The sequence below is a fragment of the Vombatus ursinus genome, unplaced genomic scaffold, assembly GCF_900497805.2.
Source record: "Vombatus ursinus unplaced genomic scaffold, bare-nosed wombat genome assembly UNPS02014848.1, whole genome shotgun sequence".
Classification (NCBI taxonomy): domain Eukaryota; kingdom Metazoa; phylum Chordata; class Mammalia; order Diprotodontia; family Vombatidae; genus Vombatus; species Vombatus ursinus.
Genome location: NW_020954626.1, coordinates 1505189 through 1517930, shown reverse-complemented (window position 1 = coordinate 1517930; position 12742 = coordinate 1505189). Strand labels below are relative to the sequence as shown.

At 39.9% G+C, this 12742-nt stretch overlaps 1 protein-coding gene across 1 annotated transcript in view; it reads left to right on the top strand.

Annotated features, from left to right (window-relative positions):
- The window catches only part of HDC (histidine decarboxylase), a 30090-nt gene that overhangs the window by 6235 nt on the left and 11113 nt on the right, over nucleotides 1–12742 (top strand). Inside the window, exons 3-9 of the mRNA XM_027840869.1 lie at nucleotides 4384–4497; nucleotides 5439–5561; nucleotides 7227–7361; nucleotides 9770–9913; nucleotides 10153–10219; nucleotides 11880–12042; nucleotides 12131–12221. Of these exons, the coding sequence (XP_027696670.1) occupies nucleotides 4384–4497; nucleotides 5439–5561; nucleotides 7227–7361; nucleotides 9770–9913; nucleotides 10153–10219; nucleotides 11880–12042; nucleotides 12131–12221 (837 nt within the window). The remainder of the gene's footprint in view (nucleotides 1–4383; nucleotides 4498–5438; nucleotides 5562–7226; nucleotides 7362–9769; nucleotides 9914–10152; nucleotides 10220–11879; nucleotides 12043–12130; nucleotides 12222–12742) is intronic.

The following is a 12742-nucleotide window of genomic DNA, read 5'->3' as shown; positions in this document are numbered from 1 at the left end:
TGTTGTGCAAACCAAATGAAAAATAATATGTGGTAAAGTGCTTTGCCAACCTTAAGGTTATTAAATGCTAGCTATTTATTATTTCCTGTTATTATTATTGTTATTGTAATTACTATTATTTCCTGCTAAAGTGATTCAGGAACTAATATTCTTTCCATATGACAACTGTAGAAATGGAGACATGATTGAGATATGATTATGATTGAAAAGCTACTCATAATTGAGTGGCTTTCTGAGTCCAAACTAGAGTCACACATTCCTGTCCCATCTTCTAGAATTCAGCTAAAATGCAGAACTTTATTTTCATAGGACTACAGGATCTTAGCCTTGGAAAGCAACTTAGGGGTCACCTAATTTAACCCTTGTCATTGAATGTGACTCTCAATGCACTATTCACAATGACACTGTTATTTATTGTGTGATCATTTCTTAAACTGCTTTGTAGTGGAAAGTGTGTTGGACTAGGAGTCAGCAGACTTCTAATCTTGACTCTGCCTGTAACTCAATGTGTGACCTTGGCCTTATTGTTTCACTGCCCTCTGGGTTTCAGTTTCCTCATCTGTAAAACAAAGTTTCTTCTAGCTCTAATATTCTGTGGTTCTGTGGCTTTATCAGCATGGAATATTTGGATCCAAGTATTGTCCCATGTGGCCATGGAAAGCCATTCAATTTCCTAAACACTTATTAAGAATTTATTATGTTCAAGGTGCTGAAGATAGAAACAAAAAGCACCTACTATGTATAAAGCACTAGAGATAGAGACCCAAAAAAGTCCCTACTATATGTAAGGCATTGAAGATGGATTAAAAAAAATGTACTTGCCCTCAGGGAGTTTACATTTTTCTGTAGTGGGGGGTAGGGTAGGATGGGGAAGGAGAACATGTACTCAGATAAGTAAATACAAAGCATATAAAAAGTAATTACAAGTGCTAATAACTGGAATGGGTGGTGGAGTGGAGATCAGGAAAAACCCAAAGGGGGTGGCAACTGAGCTGTCCTGTGGAGGGAGCTAGGTTCAAGTTCAGTTGGAGGTGAAGGAGTGCCTTCCAGACTTGGGGGGTGCTGCCTGTGCAAAAGTAGGGTGGTAGCAGATGGCATGTTTACTATGAACAGCTGGTGGTCCACTATAACTAGAATAGAAAGTGCAATAAAGGGCATCCTATAAAATAAAACTGAGACATGGCAATGAAATGAAGGGAAGAAGCTTCTGATAATCCTAGTGCTTTTAAACCATCCAACAAATTTAAAAATACCATTTTTTAAAAAACACAAGTGAAACTTTATCAAAAGGAGCTGTTTCCTGGATGAGATGATCAGTGATTCCATTCTGTAGGATGACCCCTCTGCTAACTGTAATCTGGCAGCTGTCATCTCCTGCCTCCCTGCCTAAAAGGAAGCAAGCAAAGTAACGGTCAAAAAGTGATGGGGAAACAGTTGATTTACTTGATGCAATGAAATCCAGTGGTTGTTGCCAGGCAGAGCCAAAGATGCTTATCTTAGGAAATAGGTGTCTGTCTGTTTTTGATAAAGTCTCATCAGGATTAGATACTTTATCTAGGGAGCTATATCTTGATATAGCTACTAGATGGCAGCAGTTGAGAGGGGACACTCATCAACAGTTACTGCTGAAAAATGATAATAGGGCATAACCTTGAATCCCAAAGACTAAACCAGCCTCCTGAGACCTATCTAGGGGCAATGGCTCCTTGATTTCTTGGCTCTCCTAGAGGCATATCTTTGCTTAGCATCATCATCCATCCATCTATCCATCCATCCATCCATCCATCCATCCATCCATTCATCTATTCATTCAACAGAAATGCATTAAATACCTGCTATGTGAACCTCACTGTTATGGACATCTGTAGAGAATAAAGACAAGTAAGATATTTGCCTCAGTGAGCTCACGGTCCAGTAGAGGAGATAAGACCTATATGAGGTACAGGAGAAGGAGTCCTGGAGATGGAGTCAAAGGATCTGGTGTCAAATTCCCACCTCTGATACTTACCACCTGTGTGACCTTGAGCAAATCTCTGATACAAGTTTCAAAATGAGGTCTTTCTGACTGCAATTACTATTTGCTGACTGTACTATTTGCTGGATTTTAGCACAGTACCTGGCACAAAGTAAGCACTATATATAAATGTTTGTTATTACTATTGTTATTATTTTAAGATCTATAGAGAAAAGTACATACACTGAGGGTTAATTCAGCAAAGTCAAGAGATTCAATTCAATAAGTGTTTATCACTTCAATAATACTTTGTCTAGCACCTAATATGTACTATGCACTGGGAATAAAAAGGTAAAAACAAGAAGAGAAGCCCTCAAGGAGATTACATTCTACTGTGCAAATGCAATGTGCATACAAATAAATGCAAACTATATACAAAGTAATTTTAAGAGGAATAGAGTGCTAATTATTGGGGGCAACAGGAAAGGAAGTATGTATGAAGCAGCACCTAAGCTGTGTTTTTTAGGAAGTTAGGGATATATGTCATATTTAGGATGTTCCAAAAGTCTTAGTGTAGTTTTAATCTATTACAGCTTAGGGTACAATATAGACAAATTGTTCTATAGGAGTTTAGAAAGGGATAGGGAGGTCAGTGTGATCGTCACTGGACTGGAGTCATCAGAGGACTGAGGAGGAGGGATTTGAACGGGGCCTTGATGAATTGGTGGACTTTGGATAGACAAAGAGGAGACGAGTATTAGATGCAGACATTTAGGGGCTATCTCCAACACAGATATAGAACAGGAATGAGAGTGTCAGGGTTGCAGACAAGATCAAACTGGGCTGGAGCAGAAGATGTAGGGATGTGGTGGGTTGGGAGGAATAGTGGAAGAAGAGACTGGAGAGAGAAAATGAAGAAGCCTGTGGGGCAAATGCAAACATACAGAGAACCACTATATAAGTCTTGACCAACTCCTCCTTTCATGGTGTAACAGAAAGGACACTCAACTTGGAATGAGAAGATTTTGTTTTAGATATTGGCTCTACCACATACTAGTAGTAAGCTTTGGTGAGTTGCTTAACTTCTCTGAAAAATGGGAATAATTATATCTGTGTGTGTGTATATGTGTGTGTATGTTACATAATATATATGTGTGTGTATATATATATATATAGATAGATAGATAGATAGATAGATAGATAAATTATATTTAACAACCTAAGACACTGGGCAGCTAAAGCACCATGTAAATGCCCAATGTAATACCACTATGCCTGTGGGTCAAGTGAGGGCTCATTCACAGAGAATTACATACAGGAATCCCAAAGGCATCCATGAGTCCACTTAAATGTCCTTCTTTTTGTTTCACATCCCCATGGTGCTGCTACAATCAACCAATCAATCAATGAGCATTTAATAAATGCCTACTGTGTGCCAGGCACTGTGCTGAGCTCTTGGGTTATAGAGAAAAGTGTAATGGTTCCTGTCCCAAGGAGTTTACATCTATCAGGGGATTCAACATATACACAAATAAATATAAGGTGGTTTTGGGAGGAAGGGCACTAGCACCCGAGGTGGTGGTGGGGGATGGTGATGGTAGTGGTAGTCATGGTCAAGAAAAACTTCATGTAAAAAGTGAGGCTTGAAGTGATTCTTGTAGAAAACCAGGGTTTTCCAGAGGTGGAGGTGGGGGTGGGGTGGAGTGCATTCTAGGCATGGGCACCAGCTAGTAGTGCAAAGGCATGGAGACATGAGGTATATTATGGTTGGAACAGTATATGTCTAGATCATAGAATATGTGGAGAAGTATAATGTGTACAAAAGCCTGGAAAGGTAGAAATGGGCCAGGTTGTGACTAACTTTGAATGCTAATCAGAGGAATTTATATTTTATCCCAGAGGTACTAAAACATACCATAATGAGGTGGGGAGACATATAATAAGGCGCAATTCAAAAGAAATATATCTTACTAATGTAAAATATCAGGATTGTAACTAGACTGGTTATGTACATAACTAATCATTTCTTTGGTGTGAAAACTCTACATCAGTAGACTTTAACTTGTCTATAACTTAGAAAGTTTCCTAAGGCTCAAAGAAGTTACTTGATTTGCATGAGGTCACAAAGTTTGTGTAAGCTTCCCAGGTCTCTGTGATTTCAAGACCCGTCCATTATGCCAAGCTGCCTCTCATGTATACACACGTTTTTTGTCTCCCTCTGGATTGGATGGTTTGGGATTGTTTCTGTTTACCCAGAGACTTTTCTGGGACATAAAAGGTTTCAGGTGACTTTGGAATTGATGGAGGTAAAATGCTCTTTGGATTTTGCTTGAAAGAGTACATGGCCCCTGTCCAGATTCTTTCACTGTGTTGTGGAAGGAACCTGGACCTCAGTGCTCCTCTAATGTTGTCTGCATGTTCTCTCCCAGGTGGTCCACTGGCAGAGTCCCCATATGCATGCCTACTTTCCGGCTCTGACCTCCTGGCCATCTCTGTTAGGAGACATGTTAGCAGATGCTATTAATTGCTTAGGATTCACCTGGGTAAGTAGCAGGAGCAGGGAAAACAAGCTGGCATTGGAAGGGGGAACAAGAACAGGAATCATGGCCTCTTCCAGTGGCCTGTTTTCCTGTTTCCTTTCTCTGACTATGGCAACAAAGAATGTTTTGTGAGACAGCATAGTAATCCTTTTTGATATGGAGATGCATCGTCATTCTACCACCCCCAATTTCCCTCCTGTCATCATACCAAAATATATCCTAGTACTCCTTGAACCCATTTAGAGTTTTAGTCTATATTATCTCTATTGAAGGGGTTCTTAACCCTGAGGTCCACAGTCTGTAGATAAATTTCAAGGAGTCCATGAACTTGGCTGGGAAAAAATGACATCTTTATTGTAATATAATTGATTTGTTTTGTAATCCTATTTATTTTATTTTATGCATTTTAAAACATTATTCTAAGAAGGGGTTCATAACAAAAAAAGGTTTATTTTTCTACCTTCTGCATAAATTAATACTTTATTTTACATCCTAAAATTTCAAGCTTTGAGCTGTGGTTATATCTATCCCCTACTCCCCAGTTCTGCTCTAATGGGATTTGCTGGGAAAGTCCATGTTTATCTAAATCATCCCCAGGCATATTGTCTGTAGTATGGCCAGATAAAATTGGTGACTCCTGGCCAGCATTGTTAAGGGATTAGCTGACTTCTAACTGAGAGATAATCAGTTGGCAGAAAGCTCCCTCCCCTCATTCCTTTAGCTGCCTGAGAGCAGGAGGGTGGGAGGTAGGAGAAAGCCTGGGGGCTTGCCTGTCACTCACTGATCTCTTACTCAGGGAGATCTCGGCTTCCCACTGGCAAGGGATGGCAAGTTTGATCAGGGGTTATGCAGAGGAGCAGCTGTGTCAGGTGCTAGGGATGGGTGGGTGGGAACATTCCTTGCAGGTTGGATAGAGGTCCTGACTTTTCTTTTTTCTGTTCCAGGCCTCCAGCCCGGCCTGCACTGAGCTCGAAATGAATGTCATGGATTGGCTGGCAAAAATGTTGGGCCTCCCCGAGCACTTCCTCCACCACCACCCAAGCAGCCAGGGAGGAGGTGTCTTACAGGTGCCTCAAATGATGCCATGCTCTTGCATTTGGGAAAATGTTGGTTTAGGAAGTGAATGATAAATCTGCCTTCCTAGCTGTCCAGGCCTCCTGTTTACAACAATGTCCCTTGTGCCCCACTCACACTATAATATCTCCTTTTTCATTTTCCTTTCCCCAACTGTTTTCCCCTTCCTTCTTCCTCTTCTCATATCCCCTTTTTTCCTTCTCTTTCCCCCTTCATCTTCTTTCCCCTTCATCCATCCTCTTTCCCATTCATTCTTTCCTATTCTTCCCTTTTCCTTTCGTCCTTCCCTCTTACCTTTCATATTTCCCCTTTTCTCTCTTCTTCTTGTTTTCCTTCCCTCTCTCCTTTATCCCTGCCCCCTTTTCTTTTCCCTATCTTCTTTCCTTAAAATAAAACCAATAAATCATCATATTACTACAATCATTCCAATCTAGACTTTTTAGTTTATGAACCTGGCGTCCTCTATTTCCCTTCCCTGCCTCCCCCAAACCACACACAGACACAAACCCCTTCCTGCCCATATGGTGAGACTGGATAAGGGAGGATGGTAGATTACATGACTTAGGAAACTTGATTCACAGTTTCTAGAAAGCTGGAGAGAAGGAAGAAATGAGCAAGATAAGTTTGCAGCCTTTATGTTCTTTGCCTACATTGCTACCTCCTAAGATCCACTAAGCCAGAGTTCCCTTAAATGGTTCAGTTTGGTCTATAATTTGCTGAAAATAATGGAGCGAGAGTCTGAGTGTTAAATTGCTGACTGTTGGAAGTAACTGGAGATACAACAGCCCTTTCACGGCACCAGGATACGAGTCAGTGTTTTGACACAGTTCAGCTGGAGAGTATCAGGATCTGGTCATGTTGTTCTCCACAAGTCTGAATGCTTATGTGTTTTGTGGGACATGAAGCAACTTAGAATGTTCACTAAGAGACAGCTCTGAAAACAAGGACTAAATGAGGAAATATAGGAGAAGGCCAAATGAAATGTAAAGAGATGTTCCCTTAGTATGGGAATTCACTTATTCCTATAGTTTAATTCTTCCTTATTAATTCCTCATTAGCTAACATATGCTTTGACCTGGGAAGGAGAGAAGATGTCCATTTTACAGATGGGGAGATTGAGCACCAGAGCGGGGGAATGAATCATGAGACATGTCATTAGCTGAGCTGGGGTTAAGGACTTTCCTGCTTCCCTTGTAGCTCTGTGCTGTCTTTTTTTTTTATTATTATTATTTTTAATAAGTTTCCATGTGCTTCCATGTGTCTCTTGTTCTTCCCTTATCCATTCTTCCTCCCCCTCTCCCCCATATTGGAAACTTAATCATTGCTTACCAGGGACTGGTTGTTCTCTTCTCATCTTCTAAGCCTTCCAGGATGATCCTTTTGGCATTGTAATTTTTTTTCTTTGTGCATTTAGTAAATTAGTAAGAGAGATATCCAGATTCAGTACAGGTCTTGGTACACTGTGGATGTGGGACAAATAAGAAAAGATGACAGAGGTTGGAGAATGAGGTAAAGAGATGAGGAACAGCCTCAGGCAGAGACTGTGCTCTTTCTTGGGCATAGTTGTAGAAAATAACAAAACTAAAAAATAATCTAGAATATTTGGAAGGGGAGAAAAAAAAAGGGGGCTGCCAGTCATGTCCTCTCTTCCTTCACAGAGTACTGTCAGTGAATCCACTTTAGTAGCTTTGCTAGCAGCCAGAAAAAACAAAATCCTGGACATGAAAGTGTCTGAGCCAGATGTGGACGAATCTTCCCTGAACTCTCGGTTTGTTGCTTATGCCTCAGACCAGGTAAGAGCTCCTATACTGAGAAAGGTAACTAACATCAAGTGAATGGGACTTTGAAAAATAACTTTTCTTTTTGACTATTATGGATATGACAGATAGCAACAAACACAGACATGTTGGTATACAAAAGAATTCCAAGGAATGAGGATTGTATGTGCAACTTTGAATCTATATTAGGTCCAGCTTTTTTTTTTTTAAAGTATATATTAAATTTAACCTTATGGCACCAACATTGCCTTACTTGTTTATATCCTCTTCTGAATTGCCTTCTTTCTTCTGAATATTTTTTAAATATTCATTATTTTTTTAAATCACTGTCACTACCCTCTTCTTTCCCCCATAATCCTCTTCCTCTACCAAAAAAAAAAAAAGAAAGAAGGAAAAGAAAAGCCCTCCCTTGAAACAAACGAGTACAGTCAAGCAAAATAAATGCATGTGCTGGTTATGCCTGAAGATGGAGATATAATTGTGTACCTCTAGTCCATCATCTCTCTGATTCAAAATCAGTCTTCCATAGCTGTGTGACCCTGGGCAAGTCACTTAATCCCTATTGCCTCATCAGAAAAAAAACAAAAACAAACAAACAAAAAATCCATACAAAATCAGCCTTTTGGAGTCTTAGTTGGTCATTGTACTGATCATGGGTCCTAAGCTTTCCAAAGTTATTTTCCTTCAGTGCTGTAGACATTGTATAAATTATTCTGGTTCTGCTCATTTCACTCTCCATAATTCATATAAATCTTCCCTGGTTTCTCTGAATCTTCCACACCATCATTCGTCACCTTTTGTCATATAGCACAATAATATTCTATTACATTCATATTCTATAATTTGTTCAGCCATTCCCCAGTTGATGGGTACACCCTTAGTTTCTGGTTCTTTGCTACAGCAGAAAGTGTTCTTATATTTTTGTCCACATGAATCCTTCTTTTTCTGTCATCATTGGGGTATAGGCCTAGAGGTGGTATTGTTGGGTTTGCTCTTGGGTGCAAACATCTGTAGGAGAGAATGAACCCTTCCTTCCTACTGTCACTATCATCTTTATATTTTGCCTCATGGTCTTCTCTTGGCCTGGACTGATACTTCTAGGACAGGGGTCAGCAAACTATAGCCTGAGGGCCAAATCTGGTCAGCTGCCTGTTTTTGTTATGAGCTTAGAATGGTTTTACATTTTTTTTTTTGTGAGGCATTTGGGGTTAAGTGACTTGCCCAGGGTCACAGCCAATAAGTGTCAAGTGTCAAGTGTCTGAGGCTGGATTTGAACTCAGGTCCTCCTGACTCCAAGGCCAGAGCTCTATCCACTGAGCCACCCATCTGCCCCCTACATTTTTAAATATGTATTAAAATAGGCAGCTGGCAAGATTTGGATTGGATCATAGTTTATTATCTTTGCTCTAGGGTCCTGTAGTGCCCGCTTTCTTTTCCTATCAAAAGCCTCCATAGAGGAGGAAGGCGGCACTCTCAGAGGGTTGTCCTGTCTCCTCTCCTGGTTTGTTTATATGTATGATTTGCCAATTCCTGTTCGTCCTCCCTGCCTCTGCCGCCCCCCTCCCCCATCCTTTATTCAAATGAATTTGTCCCAGGTACAAAAAATTCCAAGTTATCACTCTGTCTTCACAAGATGAATTCTTGAGTCAATATTTGACATTCCATAGCTTCTGTGTTCTGAAGCTGCATTTAATCCCCTTTAACTCCTACCTCAGTCATTCCTTAGTGTGACTTAGCACAAGTCACTTAACCTCTTTGTGTCTCAATTTCCTCATCTGTAAATGGGGATAACAACAGCATCTACCTCATAGGTTTATTGTGAGGATCAAATGAGTAAACATATGTAAAATGCTTGATAAACCTTAAAGTAATATACATATATGCTGTTATCATTATCATTATTATTACAACTCTGCTATGAGCTGGTCCCAGGAAAGTACCTAATTTAGAGTTGGTTCAAATCCTGATATAGACACATAATGGCTGTAAGACCTTAAACTCTCTCAGCCTGTTTCTCTATTTATTAAGTGGGTACATTAATAGTTAAGACAGTTACCTCAGAGTGTGCGATGTAAGGCTCAAATGAGATAAAATATATAGTGCTTTATAGAAATATATAAAGTGGTTCAGTGGAGCCATTTTACATACAAATAAATATATAAAATATATAAAGTGGTTCAGTGGAAAGTAATGGTTATATGAAGTCAGAGGACCTGGGTTCAAATCCTACACCTGCTACTTTATAACCGTGTGACCTCAGAGAGGTCACAATGTTTTTTGGCCCCTGTTTCTTCATTTACAAAATGGGGGCGGGGCTGGAGTTTGGATGAAATGGGCTCTAAGGTCCCCTCCAACTCTCAATCTATGATCTTTCATAAATGTCAAATGTCAGGAGTTGGTGTTATTCTCTCTCATCTGTTTAGGCCCATTCTTCTGTTGAAAAGGCTGGTCTGATTTCACTTGTGAAGATGAAATTCCTGCCTGTGGATAAAAATTTCTCTCTCCGTGGTGAAGCCCTTCAGAAAGCGATTGAAGAGGACAGGAAACTGGGCCTGGTGCCTATTTTTGTAAGTTGAAATCAATGAATGAATGCACTTCATGAGAATTGAAGGTAAATAAATTGATGTGATTTTGAACAGTAGAAAATGAATGTGAGGAAGGGGTTGGTTGAGAGAAGTTCTGTTGTCATGGGTGATGCTAGAGTAGCTGGTAGATTAATATTTGTGGTTAGAGCTTCATTTGACAAAAGTCAGATTCATAAGTTGAACCCACCTACCACTGTAACTTAACTTTATTTTCTTTTCAGGTGTGTGCTACCTTAGGGACCACTGGTGTCTGTGCATTTGACTGCTTGGCAGAGCTGGGGCCAATCTGTAAGCATATGTCCTGTCTGGCTAAGATAATTTATCCAGTGATTTTCTACATTTGTTAACCAGTTGGAGGTCACCTTGGATTCTTTGAGGCTATGCCAACAGAGCACTAGATCTAACAGATCTTACCAAGCTGGAAAGACTTTGAGTATGGCCCTGGTGACAAGTTGTATGTATGTTGTCCAAGGACCAGTTTACTTAAATTCAGAGACTTATTACTGGTATTTATTTATTTTTAATGGGGATAGAGGTGGGGAGGAAAGGAGTTATAGCAATTCACAAAGACTATCTGATTAGGTCTGGAGGGGTTGTGGTCTGAACTGGTGAAGGAGTTACACATACCAACAAAATTACAGAACTCTGAAGTATTGACAGTGTGAAACTGCTTTGGGGGGACTTCACTCCTGATTTTCCTTGACTAGCCAAAGCCTGTTTAATATAGGGACAGAAAGATCACAGAAGGAAGCTAAGGACCCCCTGTTAGCTAGCCAGTATTATTGTTCTCTCAGTGAATATTGTTGAAAGGAACAAATTTTTAGCTTTATCTAACCTTGCTCCCTTTCCTAGGAGGTAGCCATACACAAATCTCAGGAACTTCTATTCCTCCACTTCAGTGAGCCCAACCAAAGTTGTTAGGGCGTGTGGGGCCTCCAGTGAGTAAGTTTCCATTTGAAGCCAATGGGAGAAGAAGTTAGGGGTGGAAGAGAGAATGGAAAGGAGCAAAGTGATCAGAACTTCAAACATCACTGTTTGGACTTCAAAGTTAGATAATCTGAGAGAAGAGTAACATTTCTCCTATAGCTTAAGTTAGGGCCTGCTAGATGTGTTGACACTCTTCTCACTAAAATGGAAGAACAGATAATCACAATAACAAAAATCATATTGATATAATGTTTTAAGGTTTACAAAGCACTTTCCTACCCACAGTGCTTTGAGTTGGGTAGGTTTTGCCAGGAAGGTCCTAACCTAGACCAGGAGACTCTCTGCTCATCCTTGTGCATATCTCTCCGCAATGATAGAAAAAAGGAAGTGAGATGGTTTATGGATTATTCCAAATAAAGAAATAAGAAATTAGGCTATCTTATCCCTAGAATTCAAGTGGGGATGATTTCAGGCTCTTCTTGAAAGAAGAAAGAGGATATCATTATGTCTTATCTGCCCTACTTTCATCCCCCCCCTTTTTTTTTTCGATTTCAGACCCAAATTGAAAATGCCTTATTACACACATATGTTGGGCTCTACTTTCCACTTTGAACCATGATCAAATTTCAGCCAAGTCCAAACCTCAGAGGAGAGAAACCATTAAACTTCTCTGTGAAACCAGGACTCTGGTGACTTTTAAGATCCCAACTCTAAATTTATGATCCTATCACCCTCTGACCCAGTGAATTTAAGAAACTGGGTACTCAGGCTTCTTTTTAGGATGATGCTTCAATTCCCAGATCAGTGCAAAATACTGTTGTTTTCTTTATCTCTCACCAGAGGTGTTTTCATTACTGTCCTGGCCTGATCCCTGAGCTGTGTGCTCCTTTTTTAATTCAGATGGTTGAACTGAAGCTAGAAATAGATTGTTATGGACAGGTTCAGAGTAGCATTACCCATCATTACCCATGGTAACTTCTTTCAAGAATTCTTGGAGTCACATAGGTTTTTGTTTCCACAGGTGCTAGTGAGGGCCTATGGCTCCATGTTGATGCTGCTTATGCAGGAACTGCTTTCCTCTGCCCTGAATTCCGAGTGTTTTTGAAGGGTGTTGAGTACGCTGATTCGTTTACTTTCAATCCTTCCAAGTGGATGATGGTTCACTTTGACTGTACTGGTTTCTGGTGAGTGCAGCTGTCAAGCCCCGCATGCAACATCATCATTGCCCTCTGAAGAGGCATCAGCCAACAATGTCCATTTTACTACCCACAGGGTCAAAGACAAGTTAAAGCTGCAGCAGACATTCAGTGTGAATCCTGTCTACCTCAGGCATGCCAATTCGGGAGCAGCCACGGACTTTATGGTGAGAATTTTAGAACCACAAATGACCTCAGAGACCTAATCCAACTCTCATTTTCTACATGAGGGAACTTGGGCCCTATATTTGGATTATGTTTCTAGACATTCATTCATTTAATAACATATCCTTGCCCATACTAAACTTTTTAATAATAATTTATACAGGCTTCTATGTAGTTTCTCCCAAGAAACTATGTAGTTTCTCCATGTAGTTTAATCCCAAAAGCTTGATCTACTATAATCAGCAAATTGGGAATTTTTTCAATGTGCTCCTTCTTCCATGTCATTTATGTATTTATTTTAAAATATTAGGTTATATTTGCTCCAGAACTAGTCCTGAGTTTTTTTTAAAAAACTGCTTACATATCTTCATCTAGAGAGTTACTTATTTATCCCTACCCTTTGTTTCATATCTTGTCAATTTCCTATTTGTTTAAAAAAAAATTCCCTTCAATCCCACAATAACTCAATTTGAAAAAAATTGTATTTTCTGAAGAATCTTATTAAAGACTTGAAAGTCTAAAT